The sequence below is a fragment of the Merops nubicus genome, unplaced genomic scaffold (genome assembly GCF_000691845.1).
Source record: "Merops nubicus isolate BGI_N331 unplaced genomic scaffold, ASM69184v1 scaffold23455, whole genome shotgun sequence".
NCBI classification, from domain to species: Eukaryota; Metazoa; Chordata; class Aves; order Coraciiformes; family Meropidae; genus Merops; species Merops nubicus.
The window spans coordinates 288-24,137 of record NW_008607931.1 but is presented as its reverse complement, the minus strand read 5'-3'; the positions used below and the strand labels follow the sequence as shown (position 1 = coordinate 24,137).

The 23,850-nt window shown below is 37.8% G+C and overlaps 1 protein-coding gene across 1 annotated transcript in view; it reads left to right on the top strand.

Annotated features, from left to right (window-relative positions):
• Positions 1 to 23,671, top strand: part of LOC103772788 (adenomatous polyposis coli protein-like) — a gene marked incomplete at its 3' end in the record, with an annotated part of 47,801 nt that extends 24,130 nt beyond the window's left edge. The window contains exons 5-12 of the mRNA XM_008940132.1: positions 409 to 522; positions 7,931 to 8,014; positions 13,054 to 13,158; positions 16,753 to 16,851; positions 19,535 to 19,913; positions 21,081 to 21,176; positions 22,057 to 22,196; positions 23,594 to 23,671. Coding sequence (XP_008938380.1) covers positions 409 to 522; positions 7,931 to 8,014; positions 13,054 to 13,158; positions 16,753 to 16,851; positions 19,535 to 19,913; positions 21,081 to 21,176; positions 22,057 to 22,196; positions 23,594 to 23,671 — 1,095 coding nt within the window. The remainder of the gene's footprint in view (positions 1 to 408; positions 523 to 7,930; positions 8,015 to 13,053; positions 13,159 to 16,752; positions 16,852 to 19,534; positions 19,914 to 21,080; positions 21,177 to 22,056; positions 22,197 to 23,593) is intronic.
• Between the last annotated feature and the right edge of the window lie 179 nt (positions 23,672 to 23,850).

Sequence of the window (23,850 nt, the reverse complement as noted above, 5' to 3'; positions counted from 1 at the left end):
GATAGTTAAAAGTAGGGTAGATAGCAGTGGTATGAATACCATCACTACATACATGCAGTAAGGTGATAACTGAGTGTTTTTGAAAGTCCTGATTCAGATGGCATGCCTTCCAGTTTTGCTGGTAAGCTGACATACATTAGTGACCAGATGTTCCAGGCTTTTGTTAAATGTTCCCTACCAGTGGTTTGTGTATTATAGTTATTTGATAAAACTTCCAGATAGTCTTCTGGTTTGAACATGATGTCTTCTCGTTTTTAATAATGCACTCATACTTGAAGAAATTATTAACATGTTTTGCTGATTTATGAAATTTGGTGTGGAAGAGTAATTTTCTGCTTTTGTTTAGAGAAATACATAGATTACATAAATGTTATTGACTAAAATGCTTTCTTTATACTTCAATTGCAGTTCTCCCTGCAAACAGATATGACGAGAAGGCAGTTGGAGTATGAAGCAAGGCAGATCAGAGCTGCAATGGAAGAACAGCTAGGTACTTGTCAGGACATGGAGAAGCGAGCACAGGTATAGTTTATCTTTCATTATTAGAAGGAATGGAAGAAAGTTTTCCTCCATTTTTACTAAATGATTGGTAGTTAAATCTTTAAACTTTTTGTAAACACAGTGCTACCTTAGAGCATTTAGTCAGAGCTTCAAATACAAATATAGCAATCAGAACATTGGAAGTAACTACTTGGTAAAAAGTTTCCTCCTTTGCCTGTTTAAAAGAAGACTTGTATGTAGGCAGGTGTAGACAATTTCTTCAAAAGAAAATATTTTTAAATGATTATTTGCTTTTAATTTGTTACAAATTTTTCCAGTTTTTGCAGCTGCCTTATTTTGCATCTGTCATGCTGGTTGTTTTCGTACCTTTAAATTGAGAATAAAATCCAGCTACTATTGTTACATTTCCTTAGTTAGAAACTTTTTATCAAGGTATAATCTTTGAAGACAAAGTATTCAAACAAATGTAATTCATGTACTTATCTGGAAGCTGTTTGCTCTTGCCATGTTTTTCATTCATGATGAGGACATACAAAATTCTGTATGCAAATCACGTTACACACATTTGGAAGTATAACTCAGAATGCAATTGTGTGGGACTTGTAAACGGAATAATCAGTTGCTTGCCAGTTATAAAAACTATTCCATCACAGTAGTAGAGTGACAATTATTACCATTTATTTCCACAGATGCTAAATAACCAGCTTGGTAAGATAATATGGGCTTTTTGGGTTTTTTTTTGTTTTTTTTTTTTTACGGTGAATGTTACAAGAATAAGTCCTTTTCGTAAAAGTAGTCTCTTTAGGCTCTATTTTTTCTCGCTAGGTGTACTCAACACAAAATTTTGCTATGTCAGAAATGTTTCTAATTAATTTTGTTTGTAATTAGAAAAGCTGCTTTAAATTTTAAAGTGAGTAATTTATTTGGACTTTTCATAACATTCACACGATTATAAACATTTAGCAAAACATATCCTGCAATTGTCAGGCACATACATAAAGGCTGTGCAGGGATTTGTCCATACAGACATACTCAGACAGACCCAAATTTAATTTGTCTGAATAATAGTTGGCTCTGATCTGGAAGTCATATGGCTGTGTTACTGAGGTTTATCACCAGGGATGATGTGCTACATGAATTCAGCTGTGCAGCTGGTGACAGCCAGTCCTCAATGAAGGCATTGCAGACTCGGATTGTTTATGAATGTTCTGTTAGGCCTGTTGTCAAAGAAGGTGTTACGGCATTGACACTAGAACTCCTGGGACAATTCTCTTTCTTCTAACAAGCTTAAGACAGAGTAAGGTGTATTAAGTAAATAGGTGGGGTAGGCTGCTGGTAGAATTCTAAATACATGCAGACAGAAAAGTAATTAAATTTTTCAAAGGAACAATTTGACTGTAGTTACATCACTGTGAAAGTAATTAAGTTGTGCTTGAATTAGCTTCTTCCCTCCTTGTTCTTTTCTGTTTTTGTATGGGGGGAATTGCTACCAAGAAGATGTTGAAATGCTTTCTGGTTTTCTGAATTAATGTTTCCCCTCAGTCTATCACAACTGTTTCACTCTATATAACATCTACATACTTACAGAAATTACAGTGTCTACTGCGATCATAAAAAGATTATAAAGTAGGAAGTAACTCCTTCTGCACATGCTTCTTGTGAATTTGACTGGTAGTTTCCCTTGGTCTCATTTTACCAAGTACAGCTGCCAAACCTCTGTGTACCGGTCCATAAAGGCAAATTCTGGATCGTTTCACCGTGGTGTTTAATTGTGCAAACTGAAACATTTGCAATTGGCAACTCTAGTGAACTTCCTAGTATTTCAGCTTTTTCTGCTCAGTGTTTTCCTTCCCCCTGACTGATTGTGACACACAGTGCAATGCAAAATGTAGGTGGAAGGGAGGGAACAGCTCAGCTGTAGAAAGGCTGGCACTAGAGACATCTCTGTATTACGAGTCACAAAGATTATTCTGAGAAAGCCGATAACCTACTGTTGCCCAAGTAATCGATGCACTTAGCCACACTTTCTTGTAGACCTTAAAATGATGGCCCTCTCCTTCTTTCGTCTGTTGTGACTGAGCTTTGTTTCCTTTAATCTCCTCTATCTGAAGCAAGTTAGCTCACAGCAGCTCACTGTTGTTATCTTTTATGAAGATCGTGTACAAGCGCATGCCCAATTCAGAGAGATGCATTAGAAGACTTCACAATGTATTTTAGCTTGTTTAATTATTTACACTAACTTGTACTGATCCCTGAAGTTTACAGTTTCACATGGATACTTCTTACTTGAGAAAAGCATACTTACCCGTGTTTTATTTTTATTATTAACCTATATACTTAGTACTGTCAGTAGAATCAAACAATTTCTGGAAAATATAAAAAGTAAAAATTCCAAAACTGAAATCATGTTTACATAGAATTTATTTTTCTTTTGTGGCAGAACAAGAAGGATCTCGGTTTTTTCACTTTTAGAGTTCCTTAAAATCTCAGAAGAAGTTACTATTCTCATAAGAATTTATCCCAAGATCCTTAAAGTTTGCTAAAATAGCAGACCACTAAAGATAGAAGAAAATTTGGATCCTGGAGTCTCACACAGGTGATGATTGCACTGCTAGATTCACACAGTAGTCTTGTTCATCAGTGTAGGCCAACCCAGTCTTATGGAGATGAGCCAGGGGCTCCTGAGGGAATGGGAGGCAACAGGGAAACACTGGTGAAATGCCTCAGAGGTATTAAGGAGAGTTCCTCTAAAAAGTTGACACAGCCGACAGCCCAGCTGAAGTGCCTCTGCACCAATGCACACAGCATGGGCAGTCAAGGACAGGAGTTGAAAGCCATTGTGTTGCTGAAATCTACAACCTGATTGCTATTACTGAATCTTGGTGGGACAAGTCCCATGACTGAAGTGCAGCCATCAATGGCTGCAAGCTGTTCAGAAGGGTCAGGCAGGGAGGGAGAGTTGCAGGCATTGCCCTCTATGTCAAGAAGTGGATAGAGTGTGAAGAGCTGTCCCTGAAGAGTAGCCCTGAGCAGGTCAAAAGCTTATGGGTAAGAATTAGAGACCAAAGCAATGAAGCAAACCTTTCAGGTGGTGTTTACCATCTGATCACAGGGAGCCTGTTGATGGAGTGTTTTTACTCCAGCTACAAGAGGCATCACAGTCACAGGTTCTTGTCCTGCTTGGGGACTTCAACCACCCCAACATATGCTGGAGAAGTAACACAGCAAGCTATAAACAATCCAGGAGACTCCTGGAACACATTGAGGATAACTTCTTAAGCCAGGTAATAGGCAGGCCTACAAGAGGGGGTTTGATACTGGACCTGATGGTCAGCAACACAAGTGGGCTAATGGATGATGCCAAGATTGGATGCAGCCTCAGCTGCAGTGATCATGCACTGGTGGAGTTCACACTCCTGAGGGTCAGGCAAGGAGTAAAGTCAGAACCCTGAATTTTAGGAAAGCAGACTTCTGCTTCTTCAAGGAGTAAGCCAAAAGGACCCTGTGGCAAACTACCACGAGGACACTTTCCATAGAATGCAAGAGCTCGTGATCCCCAGGTGTAAGAAATCAGGCAGAGAAGAGAAGAAACTGATACAGCTGAGTTGAGACCTGATAGTCAAACTGAAGGGCAAGAAGCAACTGCACAGGCAATAGAAGCAGGGACAAATATCTTGAGAGGTGTACTGGGACACTGCCTGGTTGTGTAGGGATGGGGTCAGGAAGGCCAAGGCATGGCTGGAGCTGAACGTGCTTCTACAGAAAACACAGGTCAAAGAAACCGTAGCCCCTCAATGAGCAATACTGGTAAGCTGGTAACAACAGATGAGGAGAAGGCTGGTGACTGGAAAAAGGGAAACATTGCACCTATTTTTAAAAAGGGTAGAAAGGAGGACCCTGGGAACTACCAACTCTTGAGACTGTCCTCTGTGCCTGGGAAGATCATGGAACAGATCCTGCTAGAAGCTATGTGAAGGCACATGGAGGACAGGGAGATGACTGGAATCAGCCAGCATGGCTTCACCAAGGACAAGTCCTGCCTGGTGAACCTAGTCGCCTTCTATGATAGAGTGACTACATCAGTGGACATGGGAAGAGCTACTGATGTCATCTATAAGGACTTCTTTAAATCCTTTGGCATGGTCCCCCACAACATCCTTCTCTAGATTGGAGAGATACAGATCTGATGGGTGGACTGTTCAGTGGATAAGGAAATGTTTGGATGGTCACATCCAGAGGGTAGTGGTCAACAGCGCAATGTCCAGATGCAGACTGGTGACTAGTGGTGTCACCGTACTGGGACCAGTGTTGTTCAGTACCTCCATCAATGACCCAGGCTGAGATCACGTGCATCGTCAGCACGTTTGCAGATGACACCAAGCGGAGCGGTGCAGTTGATATGCCAGAGGGACGGGATGCCATCCAGAGGGACCTGGACAAGCTTGAGAAGTGGGACTGTGTGGACCTCATGAGGTTCAACAAGGCCGAGTGCAAGGTCCTACACCTTGGTTAGGGCAATCACCAGTGTCGGGGACACGAGGGGATGATGGCATTGAAAGCAGCCCTGTGGAGAAGACTTGGGGGTGCTGGTGGATGAAAAGCTGGACATCAGCCGGCAGTGTGCCTCACAGTCCAGAAAGCCAACCAAATCCTGGGCTGCACCAAAAAGAAGTGTGACCAGCAGGTCAAGGGAGGTGGTTCTGCTGCTCTGTTCTGCTCTGGTGAGACCCCACCTGGAGTACTGCATCCAGTTCTGGAGCCCTCAGCACAAGAAAGCCATGGACCTGCTGGAGTGGATCTGGAAGAGGCCCACAGCAATGGTCAGAGGGGTGGAACACCTCTCTTACAATGAAAGGCTGAGAGAGGTGGGGATAGTTAAGGCTAGTGAAAAGAAGGCTCCAGGGGGACCTTACTGCAGCCTTTCAGTACTTAAAGGGGGCCTCTAAGAAAGGCAGAGGCAGACTTTTTAAGCAGGGCCTGTTGTGGTAGGACAAGGTTGCAACGGTTTTAAACTAAAAGAGGGCAGATTTAGACTAGATAAAAGGAAGAAATCTTTTATGGTAAGGATGTTGAAACACTGGAAGAAGTTGCCCGTAGAGGTGGTAGATGCCCCATCCCTGGAAACATTCAAGGTCAGGTTGAACAGTGCCCTAAGCAACCTGATCTAGTTAAAGATGTCCCTCCTCGCTGCAGGGGGGTTGGACTAGATGACGTTTAAAGGTCCCTTCCAACACAAACTATTCTATGAGTCTATGAACAATTTTGTCTAATATGCACCTTTATTTGAAAAAAAGATTCAACCCTTCTAAAGCAAAATAGTATTCCTTATCTTTCTAGAAATTGACTATTTTTCTATCACTCTGTGTGTGGAGGAATTTTGTTGGTTGGTTGGTTGAGGTTTTTTGTTGGCTTTTTTGTTTGGTTGGTTTTTGTGGTTTGGTTTTGTTTTGGGTTTTTTTTTTTTTTGCTACAAGACTTCCTGGAACAGTGAAATCCAAATAATTTGTCATTTCAGGTGTCAAGTTACTTTATCCAACAATTTTATGTTAATAAAGGTGATGAGTAAATATAACAACAAATGGGAATATACTGTGAAAAACAGGAATAAAAAGTGATGTTTCTTGCTTAGTTTCCAAAGTTAAAACTATTCCCGGTGCTTGTTCAGTTGTGTACCCCTATTTTTGCACATTTGCCATTAGGGTGTAACCCTTTGTGGCAAGAAATGCATTCTTTTTTCTGCTTGTGTGGTGTTTGGTACAAAATATACTCCTGGTCAATGGAACTCCTAAGTTTCCCTCTAACACAAAAAATGAATTAGCAGAAAGAAGAATGGTCTAATGGGTATAATTGGGAAGGGTGGGTTTAATTCCTGTCCCTTTTAAGACTTCATTAGTGCAACTGAGCAAATTGTGCAATATTTAATATTATTTTTCATCTGCACAAAAATTTTATGCACAAAAATGTATGTTGAGGTGTGCTTATACAAATGTTCACACTCTCTTAATGCAATAAATTGCTGGTTACACAGAAAGGAACTCCATTTAGGGGAAAATTAAATCATTCTTAAAAGACAGTGAGAGACATATTCTGTCAGTCCTGTGCCATATCAGCATTGCACTAGTTCTTTCCAGGAATATATTTTCACTATCTTTCTAATAATTAACAGTTCATTGATCTAGGAGCAAAGTGGGGATGAATTCCCTGTTTGTCTCACATTGTGCTGATGCTTCTGTGTGTGTAGCTTTCAGATTTTTATTGGCATTTTTTTCTGATACTTTGCTTTAAAAATTAAAATCAAATTTATAGGTTAATGTTCTTAGCTTTGCATCTCTGCTAAATGTTGATGTTATTATGCTTTTCCCATAAAAGTTCATCTTGTTTCCATTTTCAACTTACAAATATATTAAATAGGATTGGTTATAATGCTCATCCTTGCAGTGTCCACTAGGTGCGCAAAGCCTTTCCTTTTTTAGTGTAGCATTGTAAATATTTATCAGGTAAAAAATCAGAATTTTTCTTTCATTTATGTGTCCATTTTACTAAGTGATGTATTCACTCAAAAAAAAAATACTTTTTAATCAGTTCAGTGTTCTGTTCCTATCCTGGTACTATTGGGCTACTTTTTTTTCTGCCCACTTTTAAAGTCAAATAACGTCAATTTATTAAATTCCTGAGCTGATACAGGGATATATGACTTCGTAGAGTTACTGTTCCACAGAATCATAATGCAGCCTGTGCTCCGCAGTACAGCCTGTAAGGAATACATGTATCCTGTAACATTTGGGGGTTATAACATTCCCGTTACTAACCACAGAATGGTTTCAGTGGGAAATAAGTAGCAATATGGCTGTAAAAGACTCTGATGCAGAGATTTCTATAAAATTGCAGACAAACCAAAGAACCAGTGTGTAATTTTTCTTGTACTTAGTGTGCTAAATTCTTTGAGATTTGTAGGAGCAGAAAGTACTTGAGGCTGTGCAGAAGCAAAAATTTGCAGTCATTTTAGTAACTGAATATAATAGAAGTCATTCTGGACTTAAAAACACATAAACCTACCTCAAATCTGTAAGGCAAGTAGAATTTTAACATTTGAGATGGCGGTCAACTATGTTGCACAAAATGTTAGTTTCAGAAACAGGAAAATTGTGCGTGTTAACTGGAGCAATTTTTTTATATCTGAGTGTGTACTGTGTGACAGCGTATCCAAATGAGCATCAGGTTTGTTAAAAACCCAACTACTCACTATGCTTGGAATGTTTGCAATCATGCCTGTGTTTTATTATGAAGAACAGCTGAATTACCACATGAATTAAGTAGTTTTGTTTTGTAGTCAGCTGTGTTTGCAAAGAACACTTCATACTGTCATTCTATACAGTAAGTAAAAAGGGTTTTTGAACAAAATCAAACACAAAAAATGCATTCATTTCAGGCAAGGGTGGCGAGAATTCAACAAATAGAGAAGGACATTCTTCGTATACGACAGCTCCTGCAATTACAAGCAGCTGAAGCAGAGGTTAGTGAGCCTTCTTTTGATTATGGCATGTACCTTTTTCTAAAAAGAAACCCCAAATTATTTGAACGAAGTGGTAGGCAGTGTTATTTCCATCAGCTAGTGATGTCACAGTTAATCAACTAGTCAATATATGTAGGCTGTTACTTGCTCTCTTACCAGTGAACTGAGGGTGGGATACTAGGATTAGTCCTCATGTTACTATTGAACTTTCATCACTACTGATACAAAAGTTAAAAGTTTTAACTTGAAATTTCAGCCAAAATACCGAAGTGTAATGTATTGTAAAGGCTGAGTCTTGATTTTAGCAATAATTGTGACAGTCAGTTGTACATGCCTTTCTAAATACAAATCTGTGATAAGCACCTTCATGGTTTCCTTATCTTTTGAGAAGGGTGAGTACTGCTTCTGTCAGACTTCATTATAGAAGCACAACAGATTTTTAGTGTTTTAAGTATTGGGCTCTATACTAAGAAATAAAAGATACTATTTCTTGTAAGTTGCAAAGTCCGTAATAGTAACTGCCATTAATAAAAACTGCTCTTAGAGTGGAAAGTCATTTAAAAGGTCAACTCCATTTCTTATACTGGTGAAATGAACATAAATTATATGTTGGACCTGAATATTTTATGATTTGTCTTCACCCAAAATAACTAATGTGAAAGCTCAGAACAGCATTTGGATTACTCAGGGGTGTATATTTTCCCATTCAGAAAAATAATGGTTTCCTAATTCCAGGATTTAGGGGAGAATCTGCTTTTATAAGTGAAGTAGACAGTAGTGTGTATAATCAGTTGCCTGATCTTCTGACATATTGGCCAGTCTAGGTGTTTATGCAAGACAGAGATCCCCTTGAACCCTTTTTTATCGAGGTTGGACAGTCTCAAGCTCTTTCACCCTTTCTGCATCTAAAAGATGCTGCAATCCCTTAAGCGTTGTTGTGGCCCTGCACAGAACTTGGGTCCAGTAAGTCCGTATCTTTACTGTAGTGGGGAGAATGGAACGGGACAGTACTTCAGGTGCAGCCTCACCAGCTGAGTAGCGGGTGGCCCTGCAGTGATACCATCCCTCTCCCTCGCAGTCTCTGGTGTGTCAGCTGCTCCTTGCAGTCTTCTGTCATCTACAAACTTGGTGAGGGTACACTGTGTGCCAGCATCCAAGTCATTCAGGAAGATGTTGAACAGTACTGGTCCCAGTATCGACCCCTGGGGTATACATCACTGGTGACTAGCTGTCACTTGATGCTGTCAGTTGATGCTGTCACTTGTTACTCCAACTGTACTTTGTGCTACTGATCACAACCCTCTGGTGCCCAGCCATTCCACCATTTTCCAGTCCACGTCACTGTCCACTTACCTAACCCATACATTGTCAGCTTGTCTATGATGACGGTATGGGAGATGGTGTCTGAAGGTTTATTGAAGTTGATTTAAGTAACATCAGCTGCTCTTCTGTTACTCACCAAGCTAGTCACCCCACAGAATAGTTAAGCCTGACTTGCCCTTTGTAAAACCGTGCTGACTGCACTCAGTCACCTTGTTTTTCATATGTTTGGGAATGCTTTGCAGGAAGGTTGCCTCGATCACCTTCAATTGCCAGGGCTACGGTGAGGCTGACTAGGCCTTGATCTTGCTTCTTGCTGTTCTTGAAGACAGTGAGATTTGCTCTCTTCCAGTCTTAATGAACCCTTTCCTGCTGTCATGACCATTCAAGACTGGCCTTGCAATGGTATCATCCCTTTCCCTCAGCACTCATGAGTGCAGCCTGTGAGGTCATTAGGACTTAAATATGTCCAGTTCGTTTAATCTCTCCCAACCAAGTCTTCCTTGCTCCAGACTTTACTTCTGGTCTCAGGGACCTGAATTTCCAAAGGGTGGTTTTACCAGTAAAGACTGAGGCAGAGACGGCATTAAGTACCTTGGTCTTTTCTGCATCTTACGTCGCCAGGTCCCCTTCTCATTCAGCAAAAGGCCCACATTTTCCTTAGTCCTTCTTTTGCTGTTTATGTACATGTAGAGGCCTTTCTTTTTGCTCTGCACATCCCTGCATGATTAGACAGCATCTCTTTACTCCTGGGCTACCGGTCCCCACATCTGCCTCTTGTACTCGTCATTTTAAGGCCTAAGTTCACTTAGGAGCTTCTTGCTTATCTGTACAAGCCTGTTGCTGGGGAGGAGCCCATTTCATCCTGTCCTATCATCTTGGGAGAAGAGACTGACAGTCTCCCCTGAACCTTTCCAGCCTGTCCTTCCTGAAATGTCTGTATTCCTTCATTGCAGCCTGCCAGTTAGATGAGCTGTCCCACCAGGTCACCGTGATCCCAGTGAGGTCATAGCCGCATGACTGCACACGCTTTTACTCCTCCTGTTTGTTCTCCATGCCGTGTGCATTACCATACAGGCATGCCAGAGGGGCACCCAAGCATCCCAATTCCCCAGCACAGGTTTGGGAGGAAACTTTGCTCACCTTTTTCAAGCTTTGATAGATTGTCTTGCAAGTCTTGTAAATGCTACTAGAAAAAGTTGAAGTAATTTACCGGGAAGTGATGATACTTCAAATTTTGTGAGACTTCTGTTAGATATTTTGCAAGATTTTCATAAGAAAGTTTGAAATCCACTATAGAGTTAGACCCCTCCAAAGAGAAATTTTAGCTCTCGGGTACAAATCTGAAATTATCTGTTTAAAAAAAAAAAAAAAAAAGGCAAATTCTTGGCAAATGCTTAATATGGGATTTTTGATTTTTTATACTCCTTTCATACTATCTGTTATTTGACATATGTGAAATACTTCTATCGGGCAGTGTTGCTGTGGATAAAAGGTGAAGGTTTTATTCCATGTAGAGATTATGCTCAGCAAGCTTTAAACTGCTTAAACTGTGATGGATGGGAGTTCTCTCAAGGATTTTACTTACTTAACTTTATTTTTTCTTGCTTCTTGCACTGTTCTTTGTCTTACCTTCTAACTAATACCTGTATGTGTATTGTGTTTAACAGAAAGTAGTGGCAAAATAATATTTTTGTGGTATCTAGGAAATAATAGTGTATCTGTAATTTTCAATATACAGAAAATAAGTCGGTAGTTGAGTATTGGGGTGAAAACTGTGATTTATGCACAGGAAAGTCTTCTGTCCTAATAAATGCACCAGCAGCTGCTTTGGCAACTCATGTTGACAGAGTATTAGGTGAAATTGTTTGTAATTGGTTGTCTTAACAAAAATTGTCAAGGCCTACTATGCTTGCAAATGTCATAAAATAGCTAGAGATGTATCACTTTTGTACTAATAAATATAGAAAAATTAATACTTGACAAACAATAGCTGTTGACTTCAGAAGCACTTAGAAAACAGTGGCAAACAAGATGGAGGGAGCTACTGTACCTTCATGGAATGGGCACATGTGGCCTTCCACCATTTTGCAAGAGCAAGCAAGCACACTTAGTTAACATGACCTGTAGGGTGATGCCAGAACTGAGAAATGGCAGAGGGCTGTAAACCCAGCTTAGATCTTTTCAGCAGTCATGCTTCAGAAGAGGTGGTGTAGTTTAACTCAGGGGACCTGCATGCTTTATTCTAGCTGCGGTACCTTTTGCAGAGGTTACAGAGCCTGCTGCTGTGTACATGCTCTGATTCTTTGCAGATGGGCTTGGTAGTTTTATGTATTTTCAGCCACAGGTCCAACATTCAGTATTAAAAGGTAATGCAAAGAAGGAGTATACTTTCAGTGATTATACTGTCTTTATAATCCACAGTCCGTCAGATGAATAGTACTTTTTTTACAGCAATGTGATATCTGTACAAAGATACATTTTAATCATCTCTCTGTGTGTACATATTTTTACATTTTATGTAGTGTATATATATATAATAGATACACATTGGTACTTAAATATATTAACACATCTATAATAAATATCTGTCTGTATTTATATAAAGAATCAGTTTTCAGCAAATGCCTGCTATTTGCTGCCTGTGTTACGCTTAACCTCCTCTGGGCCAGTCTGCATAAAGAGGGCAGCTTCTGACTTCAAATTCCTTCAGTAGTTGATGTGATAAAAACTCTCTGCTGTGAGCTTGTAGATTTGACACTGAACCCCAGCTGATGACTCATGGGACAGTAATGTGTGCACATGTTGTGAATGCATATTATATTTAAAGTCAGATAAGCTCTGCTAGTAACTGTAAAGATTGCCTCATAAATTAAGTTGGGTGTTATGTTGGCTGCTTTCTGTAGTGGCATATTTTTGAGAGTTCTTTGGGGGAATGTGAAGCCACCTCATTCATAAATAGCATGTAGCAAACCAAATGTGTGTGAATGAGAGAAGGCCAGAGAGTGCCAAGGAGAGCAGAAACCTGTCATGTCAGGGAATGAAATAGCTCTGTGTTTGTGCTCTAGATTTGTCAAAACTATCTAATAGATCCACCATCATTACCACCCCCCAAAAACTGGTGTCTCCTTAAGGAACTGAAACACATCTGTACCAGCTTGCCAGATCAGCTGAATTTATTTTTATAAAATATTAGCTGGATCAGTATCAGGTTTTATAGATTTTATTTGCATCAAATTGGTTGTTCCTCTACTGTTTGTCGTTAAAATTTAGGAGGATTCTTTAGAGTACAGATATTCTTCTGTTTACACAGAAATGGTCTTTGCACATGAAGCTTAATTGAACGGAGCCCGCCGTAGTCTCCAGTAAATGCACGGATCACGTGACAGTGCAGAGAAGACAGTTGTTTGCTCCAATTCTGTTACATTTCTGATAGCAATGTGAGCACAGCTGGTGGAAAACGGTGTTTCTCTGTGTCACAGCAAATCCTTTGTCTTGCAGGGCTATAATCCTCAGAGGACATGCTTCACTTTCATCCTGCAGTTCTTCAAAGACACTCAGTCTCAGCTGTTAATTTTTGAGGCTAAGGGTTATGAAAAACAGAGTATTTCAGGAGCTTTGTGAGGATGCAGCATTGGTGCATTTGCAGTGCAGAAGGCTTTGAATGTTAAAGTGTGCTTCATTTCTGTATGTAATTTCTTAAATTCTTAAATTAACAGAGAGCACCTCAAAGCAAGCATGATGCAGGTTCCCATGATACAGAGAGGCAGAATGAAGGTCAAGGAGCAGCAGAAATCAGCGTGGCAACTGGCAGTACTGGTCAGGTAAATTGGTTATTTTGTTTGTTGGTGGTACAACTATATACTTGAAATGTACAATGCTTATATATTCATAGATATCTTACAGTGGTTGTATGCCTGCTCATTTTAAGGAGATACGTGCATTTGTTCTTCCACCTATATGCGAGAAATTTCTTCTATTTATTGGAAGGAAATGTTTTAATAAGACAAAGTATAAATATTTTATAATCCAGGGAGCATTTTTATTTTGTTTAAATTATTAATGAGCTTAATGCTGTGAAGGAGATAAGAGCGACTACAGAAAATGTATTTTATTGTAGGTGAACTGTAAGATTGGATGTATGATATGATTATGGAAAATGGTTCAAATTTTCACTTTAGGAATGACTGAAATATCAATGATTTTTTAAAAAGAGAACCAAGTGGCAGGTTTATCATTCATATTTCTTTAATATTGTTTTAGATAAAGCTTTGAAAAAGTAGTGTCAATGACGTAATAGCCTTTAAATGCTTCTAAATAATCTTTCATTGCTGTTCCTTTTATTAGTAAAATACACTAGTGGAATATTTTGAGGGGCACATTAAATTATTGTCTTTTAAAAAAAAAAATTATAAAAATTTATTACTTCTTTCTTTGGCTAAAAATGCTTTGATTTATTTACGATGTGCTAATGATCATTCCCTTCATGATTTCCAACTCTAGCTGAGCTCATTACATGTAATTTGGGTTCTTAAAACTTCACACTACAAATTTAATAGTTGAATTCGTATGCAAAATATTTCTGCTACTCCCAGGACATGAAATTATTTAAATACCTCTGAAAGTGTCTTGTGCAAGGAGATTTTCAGGAAGAACTGTGGTTTGGCTAGAATATTTCATTTGATTAAACATTAAGCACAGGCCATAATTTTGCTTTTGAAATATGTTTGATGACCATTTTAATTAAATTCTATCAGCCATATCTGAGCAATTGCTTGAGGCTCTGACTCTCATTCTTATGACAGCTTTATTGTTTGGGAAGAAAATAGTTCAGTGGTGCTCTGGGGCTGAAAGCATAGTTTTTAAATAATTGATGCACTGTGGCTGTATCATTCATCTTGAGTGTATGAACTGGGAATTTTTCTGAACAATATATTTTACAGGGAAGGAGGGAAAAAGGGATCGTCATGTCTTAGACTTAGGCAGGTGGGAGATTAATCTATACTTCATAGGAGGCTTTTTGTTGAGGATTTGCACAGTTTTGAACCTGGCCTCATTGAAATGCATAAAATAGGGATGTTCCTTCCTCCTGTAGGTGGACAGAGCTGAGGCGCTTGAGTCTGTGTTAAAACAGACATCTGGGGTTTATTTACTTCACGTGCAAGTCCAGACAGGAGGTTTAATGAATTGGGCATAACATTCATTTCTGATAAACCAGCTTAATATACTTTCAGCAGTTGCTATTCAGTGGAGTGCAAAAAGTTTTAACCAAATCATTTGGTTCTAATTGGTTTTGTAGTCATATAATCAGTGTTAACTGAAACACTACTGATTGAATACAGGGTTTTTCAGGATTCAGTTATGTCCCTTTCTGTACAATCTTTCAGCTTTCTTCTCTTTTCCATTCTTCTTACTGTCCTGCTGCTGAAGTAAATTTTTTTTTCCATACCTTCATTTTGCAAGTTTTATAAACTAATTCAATGAGATTGTCTGTTTTGTTAAGAATATGTACCCCAAAATGGGGAAAACTACCGAACTGACAGAGTAAATAGAAAACATAATGAAACAATGAGTGAAAGACAGTAAAGTATAGAAGGACAAAACAAGGTGAATTAGATAAGATTTTGAAAGAGAAGGTTCTGCGCAGGAGTGATGCACGTAACATCTTCTGGTCGTTGCCCATTTCCTCAGATGAATGGCTGCACACCTTACACTGGTTCTTTCACATCGGCACTTAGAAGCCAGTAAGAAATGTAGTTACACTTCATTTAGGCATCCTGGCATTCTCAAAGTAGCAAGGCTGTGTAATGGCTGTGGAAGAAATAGTTACCTGAGTCAAAATTGGTCCAGCTTTGGGGAAACTTTTTTTGGGGGAAATATTTTTGGGAAAAATCATGCTATTTCTGTCTACATCATGGTGAATTTCAATAGACAGTGCTCCAGACTTAGGTCTGGTTTACCTTCTTGGATAATATGATCATAATTAATGGAGAATTCTGGCACATATGTTGAGTTGAACCTGTAATCCTCTGAATGTAGTTTGAGGTCAAGATTATGTGAAGGGATTACTCGGTGTAAAAATCTGAGAATTCATTCCCATATTCCTAGCACTGCAGACTATTTACGGGAATAACTGAGAAAATGCAATGTAATTTTCATTCTAAACTTTACAATTTTGAATTTTTCCTATAGTCAGCAGAGAAAATAAGGGCTTGTTTAACATAGAAAATATATATTGGAGTACAATTTAAATTAATTTAAATCATTCTAGTGATCATCAGCATAATACTTATTCTGGAACATGCATGAAGTGTTCTGGATTCAAATGGAAGAGTGAAATGGGTATAATATGTATTTAAATATTCCAGTATAACTAGATTTTTTTTTTCTGTCTAGACATAACTACATGAAGGTAGTCCTACCTTTTACTTATAGTCACTTTCAAGTTCATATTTAAGATGTTGAACTGTATGAACAGCAAATACTTGAAGAGGAATATTCTTTCTTTATGGCACACCTACAAAATGCATAGGATTATTTCGAAGTGTCTTTCATACAGTTTTCTTCAGTGTGTTACATATTTTTCTGGGGGGAAAAATATTATAGTCATTGATCCAGATAACTTGAAAATGTTGTTTTGCAAGTTAAGCTAATAATTTCATTACCAGATTTTAGCTTTTGTAGAGGATCAACAAAAGGCTGATGACTACTTGAGTAAAACAGTGTTCTCATTCTAGTCAAATGGATATTTAATTTCCCCAAAGTGAATACAAAGGGAGGGACAGAGTAAGGGAAACTTCACAGATAAGAAGCAGAGAAAAACAATAATAAAGAGGAAAAAAAAGCAAAGTGAGTGGGTAAAAGATGGTAAAAAAGGAAAAATGTATATACACAAAATGGATTAAAAGAAGACAAAGATGCTAATAACTGACTCTTGCTGCTACAGGTACGAGCATGCCATTTACAATAATTTCTAAGAAAATTACAGCAAATAGCATCAGCAGTATTTTACAGCTTTTCATTAAAAAAAAAATAGATTGATCCACTTACAATTTGGTCTTGGTAGAGACAAATTCAAATAGGGTTACTTCTTGTCCAGATGAATCTGTTTTTACGTGTCAGTTCTTGCATCCCTGCTTGTCTTCTGAAGAAATACAAATTTGCTCCTATGCACTACATAAGCTGACATATAAATTGAGGCTGCTTTTCTCTCTCTGTAAAAATGACAGTTAGGTTTGTTGCAAAGTCTACTTCTCCTCCTTGGTGAAAAAGTGATGTCCAAGTTTTGTCAGAGTAGAGAGGACCTAACTTAGGAAAGTGAAGTTGACCATTTCTATCAGTATGATTTCATGACCTAGTTCTGAAACTGAATTAGGCAATATCTGTTTTTTCACTGAATTGTTGTTTTGAATTTGTAGGGTTCTGCTGCTCGAATGGACCATGAGACAGCCAGTGTTATGAGCTCTAGCAATAACTATTCTGTTCCTCGCAGACTGACAAGTCATCTGGGTACCAAGGTAACCGAAGATTACAAACCACAGGTCGCTAATGCTACATTTTTACTAATACAATAACCTCATTATTTCTGCCAGTAGTACTAATATTAGCTGAATGATCTATCGACACGCAGTAATCTTATGGACTTAAAATTTTAGAATGTTTTTTCACCTTTTAAAATATATGCACAGAAATTCTTTTTCTTTTAGATGATCAGTTTAGAGTTGCTACAGTAAGAAAAAAATGACAGCTAGAAATTTACTAGAATATATAAAAACCTTGTGATGTTGATTGGTAATCTGTGATGGAAACTAAGCCTTTTAAGAGCAGTTCTTTGAATACTTTTTCCAGAGTCCAAATCCACAAAATGGATTCAATTGCTAAGAAGTTAAACAGACAACTAAACAAAACAAACTAAAAAATAAATTAAAAACAAACAAACAAAACAAACCACAAACCACAACCCACCACCAAACAAAAATTATTTAAGCCCGCCAGGGTGATAAATGTGCTCAAAGTATACATGTGGGAAGAAAAGGGCAAATCTCTAACACAAAACTGAGGTTATGAAGCACTGGAGCTCACACTGCCTCTGGAGTTAGCAGCAGTACAGATACTCCGTTGTACAGAGGGCATTGTGCAGGGAGCACAGTTATCTGAGAAGCAGGGCCTGTTAGCTTGAAATGGTATTAATTACTTCAGGCCTTAAAACAGCATTGTAATGTTGTCATTTCAATTCTGTACTGTAGGCACATACCAAAGAGAGGTGAAATCTGGGAGTCTTGTGTCTGTGTTTTCGGTGCAATTTACAGAGTTCCCAAAAGCTGCAAAGAGGAGAGTCTTGAAGCAGGGCAAGGGAACTAGTGTGGAAGGATACAAGCAAAGAAATAGGTTGAACTGCGTGTGCTAGGAAAAAAATCCATATTAATGCCTGAGAAGAAGGGAAAGTGGTAGAGATTCTAAATAGAGACATGCCTCTGTAGATGCAGAAAGAGATGTGTCTCTGGGCAGTGTGTGTGTGTACAGACAGAGAGAAGCAGACAAATACTTTTTTTTGTTTGTTTTGGTTTTATTTTTTCCTACACTATATTTGCCACAAACTGGAGGCTGCATTTTGGTGGATTCTTTGCCTTACTCTCTGACTGAAACTTCAGCTTCCAAATTCAGATAACACTACTAAAGTTGCCACTTGAAATAGCTTGTCAAGAGGCATGCATAAAGCAGATTAAATTTGCTCTTCTATGAATACAGGTGGTTGTCCTTAATATTATGTTGTATTTTTCCAAGAATAAGAAGACAGGATCTCCAAACTGGGATGCTAGGCTGTCATAAAATTGGGTCCATGACTGTTTTGGTGGATTTTGTGTGTGATCATAGAGTTTCACAGATTCTTAGACTTCAGCAATCCTGTAGTGTTTTGAGAAGTACAAGTTAACAGACGTGCTGCTTTGTCTACCCACTCCTATCTTTTTCTTTTTTTGTAATTCAATATTTGTACTCATCTTCAAGCATATTTGAATTGTCTCTGAAGAAACCAAATAAAATCATATGTTGGGCTGGTAACCAGTGCAAATATCTATTTATCAGTAGAAAACTTCGTCTAACAAAGTTTAATTTCTTCTATAATTGGTATAGTCTAAAGAAACAGACACTCTGCTACTTTGCAATTTCCTTTCATAGTTTCTTTGTTGTGCTTTGATTTTGAATGTTCCTGTTTATCTTGGCTTCAGGACTTCGGAGGTTCTAGTTAGTATCTAAAACACCATCCTCCACATCCTGTTACTCTACTGAAAGTTCACTAGAAGAACCAAATGCACTTCTCAGTCTGAACCTATTGAAGAGAACAGAATGGGAAAGGAAACCAAATAGTGCACTGACTGCTCTATTACACAACAGCCAAGAGAATCCCTCAAGAATTGCTGTTTTTTAATGAGAAATTCGTTTACTCCGAGTTAAATGTCTAATGCTGGATTTTCATGTCTTGATTTAGTTTGACAAATGCTCAGTATTTTTTACATATATTAAATGAACATTTGTTCCCTTTGCTGCTTTTATCCCTGTAAACTTGAAAAATTTTTTTAACTCTTCAGTTTTGCATTTGCTGTAAATAATCTGGTCCATATGCAAGTCAGTCATCATAAAAACCCCTGATCACTTAATCTGAAGTAATTTTAATGGAAAGCTTAAAAATGCTTGTACGTCAGATTCCGTTAGCACAATGTAAGCTGAAATTTAATGTTGTCGTTCTTATCCTTTGTCTAGAAAAACTGTATTTAATTCCACATAATAAACAGTTTTTCATTGAAGAGCATCTTTACATGGAAGTATAATTCATACAGAACAGGTTTTTTAGATAGGATTAATTTTAAATGTATTTTAGATTTCTCAAAATGAAAGACTTTCATTAATGTGTTTCAACATTTTTGTACAATAAAAATTTAGAATTATTTGCCATTAGTCTTGTAGAGTGAGACAATTAGATGAAGCTGCCACCCACTTCTAGGCATTTAACCACAAAGTGAAATTTCAGAAGTCTGTGAACGCTGAAATAGTAATAGTCCTTTATTATCTCCAAACGGCACAGTTTTTTGCACCATTAAATGAAGGGGTTTTGCTCACATGTGCCGTTCAAATTTCATTTTTATTTAATATACTGCGTATTTGTTAAATGTAACTGTATTTTTAAAATCATTTGACCTACAGGTGGAAATGGTGTATTCATTGTTATCAATGCTTGGTACTCATGATAAAGATGACATGTCAAGAACACTGCTAGCCATGTCTAGCTCCCAGGACAGCTGCATAGCCATGCGTCAGTCTGGATGTCTTCCTCTCCTCATCCAGCTCTTACATGGCAACGATAAAGACTCTGTCTTGTTAGGCAACTCCCGTGGCAGTAAAGAGGCCCGTGCCAGAGCCAGCGCAGCGCTGCACAACATCATTCACTCCCAGCCCGACGACAAGCGAGGCAGGCGGGAAATCCGCGTGCTCCATCTCTTGGAGCAGATCCGTGCTTACTGTGAAACCTGTTGGGAATGGCAGGAGGCACATGAACAAGGCATGGACCAAGACAAAAACCCAAGTAGGTTCTGCAAGCCATATAAAAATGTTTCAAGGGCATATTGAAAACAGTGAATTTACAGAACGTACAGCTTAATCTGACTTCCTGTTGAATGTGAGTTTTCTTACACGTGTGTGTGTATAAATTTTTTTTGGAGGTGGGAAGTAGTATCTGTTAGACATGAGATACCCTATTCATAAACATGCAATTTAAATCATAGACCTCGGTGTGCTTTCTAGATAATAATTCTAGTATTCTGATTTATAAGCTGTAAATTAATATTGAATATGTACTCATTTGAGTTTACATTTTAAGGGATAATGAAACTTATCTACATAAATAATGCCAAATTGGTTTTCAGACAGGTGAAAGCAGGAGAGAGCATGTTCACTTAGGAGAGGGACAGAGACAGAGAGCACAAATTAAATAATCTTGATCTATTCAACCAAATATGAACTGTTATTTTTAATGCTGTATGTAAGAAATATTTCACTATTAAAATACAAAAAGAAGAGACCATGTAAGTGAATAGGGAATAGTTAGAAGATTTAACCTTCTGAATTGCTTAGCTGCTTTTCTGAATTGAGAGCGTTTTGTAACTACAGGTTTTGCAAGTCTATGACAGACACAGTACTGAAATCCTTGGTCTGCATCACGGCTGTTGGAATTTACCACAAGAACCATTTAGCAGCAGTGGGGCTCTGAACAAGATGTAGCAATAACATTTGTGCACTGGCCAGAATCCAGCTCACGAAAGCAGGAACTAAAAAACTTCTTGGTTATGAAACAAAGGGCTTAATTAACCATTCATAAGGACCTAAAACCTAAAGAAACAGCTTCACATTCAGTGGCTTACTATTGCACGCCACCAGAATACTTAACCTTCTTGGTTTGTTTCACTGATTATTAATATGTAAATGTAAAAATATATATTTTTTTGTACTAGGAGCCATATTTCTAGCTTAATACATACCTTTGTAATTCTCCCTCATTTGTTCTTCAGCATCAAATATATTTCTAGTACACACATTTTTTAGTTACCTTCTTAACTGCTTGCCTGTTCATGGATCACCAGGAAGTTAGAAGTCCTGAACATAACTGTGATTTAAGATTAGGTTCACTTTGGAAAACTTACTATCTAGACAAAATCACGTGGGAAATACTAACTGATACCTCTTTCTGGATCAGTGCCTGCTCCAGTGGATCATCAAATCTGTCCTGCAGTGTGTGTTTTGATGAAACTTTCATTTGATGAAGAACACAGGCATGCGATGAATGAGCTTGGTAAGACCAAGTGTATTTTTCTTTCTTTGAGGAACTTGCTGGAAACGCTGACACTCCTTCTCTCCTTCACTTGATGTATGGCTTTTTTTTACTACTAGTTTAAAGAGATCATCAGTTTGTTTTTGTTAGTTGTTGCCCTCTAAGTGATGAATGTGGTTTAAATTAACCAGACCATTTCCCAGTGGATAAATTATTATGTCAGTCCCTCTTTTTTTCTGGCATGAATTGTGAATTTTAGAAGAGTATTATTGTTATGGAAGTACTTGCAATTTTAGAAGCTTTTGACTTAAAATGGAGAACACTTTCCAGCATGGGAGGTTTTGGTTTTGGTGTGTTTTGTTTTGGGTTTGTTGGGGTTTTTTTTTGGCCTGAGTTGGTTCCTGTTTAATAGCCTGAAATTTTTAATCCATTCTTGCTAAATTCTGTGCAAGCATTTTTCTTTAATTTGCCACTTCCATTATCAGTGAAAATATACTATGTATTTTTTTCAGAAAATAACATTTACTGATAATAATTAAATCAATAGTTTCCTGATTTATTAACTATCCTTTTATGTAACTGGTGCAAGTTCTTCAGTCAAGCATGATTTTGGCTAGGTGGAATTAAAAGATGAGTGTGCTGCTTACTTCCTCATAGTTCCTCCTCTCCCCATTTTCCCCTGAAATCTCAGTGTCATGCTCTCATACCTTTCAGCTGCTACTAAGCAGAGGATTCAAGATACAGAATCAGTATTTAACAATTTATTTACCTTTCTGAGCCTTCTGGTTTTCAGACATTTGAAATTTGTTCTGGATTTCAAAATGCAATTTGCTCTGTGGTATATGTGTACTGTACTTGTGATATTAGAGTACATGTTTTTGTTATTTGTTTGTTTTTAAAGGAGGTTTGCAGGCCATTGCTGAACTATTGCAAGTGGACTGTGAGATGTATGGACTTACAAGTGATCACTATAGTGTTACCTTAAGGAGGTACGCTGGAATGGCTCTGACAAACTTGACTTTTGGAGATGTGGCAAACAAGGTAAGAGTAGGATTTTAAACATACAGTAATGTCAGTTTGTAGCTGTGCTTGAATTGTAGTTCTCAAGACAGGAGATTAAAATCTCCAGGATAGGATATGGAGTCTGAGCTCAAGACAACAGTTCAGAATATCTCTGTCATTCCATGCTGTTTCTGACAACACCACAAATTGAATGTCGTATCATGCAAGTATAGTGTCAACTCATTAAGTAAAATCACTTTTGTCACTGAAAGCAAGGATTTTCTCTGTCGGCTTAATTTTTTAATGAACATTAGATTAATAATGATTATGGACCAGTGATTCTGGATAGCAACTTGCTTCTTCTGAGGATGTTGAACTAAGACTGCTAATTGAGTCAGATTTTGTCAAGTTGTCATTTATTAATGAAATTTTGCAAACCTTTTCAGGCTGGAGCTTGCTTTTAAGTATGTGAAGCGTATCTGGCTCATAATGGGGACTATTTCACATTATTATAAGAGAAAATAAATTCCCTAGTTTCTGACAAGGACCTTACTTTCAGAAGGTAGAAAGTTCCAGTAATTTCTCAACCCAGAGTTTCCCAAGCTATGAATCTTTTTTAACTTCCTACTGGGAAGACTTTTAGCTTTCTGTTCTAGGGGAAGACATTTGAGGAGTGAATGGAAATAACAGGATTCATACAACTTTGGGGTTTTTTTCCAAGTTTTAGACAAAAGTAAAGCATAAATCCTTGCTGCAAGTGATTGCTTCCCAAAGTATTGGCTTTTTACATCATCCAATCAGTAACTGCTACAGGGCTGCAGTTACTTGATTTACAGCATAAACTATTAAGGGGTGTAAATGTGCATGATGTCCAGCTGACAATATACTTTTGTTTTTTATAATTTTTAATTGTGTGTTGTCACAATTTCCATTGTAAGCCCTAAATTTTTTCAATTGACATTGTGTTCTCAAAAGGTTATTCTCTGAATATTGGAAATGTTGTATTTGTGTTGATTTTTAATACTCATATTATTGTTCATACTATGTTTATTTGTAAGAAAAAAATATGATTGTGAGACTAAATAGACAGTAGGTAACAACACCTTGCCAGCTCACAGGTGATTTTTTTCTGGGGCATAGTAAAGAAGGCTTCTAAGGAAGTTAAGTTTCAGATCAAGTCCTAGGCCTGTTGTAAAACCCAGAAGATTTAGGAAAATTTTACCACTGTCATACTGTCCAGAACAGAAACTGATAGTTACGTTTAACTTTTTAGTAGTGGTAAACCAAAATACTTACTGGTGACAATATATTTTACCAAACTTTTACTGAGCATTAGATATGATTAGCTTAAAATATCAAGAGCATTGTTCAGAAGCAAGCCACTTAACTTGTCATTTAATACTATTAATTTTCTTTTTTCTTCTGATTCCTAACAGGCTACATTATGTTCTATGAAGGGCTGCATGAGAGCTCTTGTAGCCCAACTGAAATCTGAAAGTGAAGACTTACAGCAGGTAACGTCCTTGTGAGATGAAATCTTTCTTTAACTTGGACATTTCCATCACTTTGCATGCCATGTATTTCATTGCATTGTATTAAAATACTGTATTTCTGCTCTCCTCTTGTAGTATTTACCTTACTTCTACACATTTGGCCTTACCACCAGTTATTTTCGTACTTGAACTCTGTCATC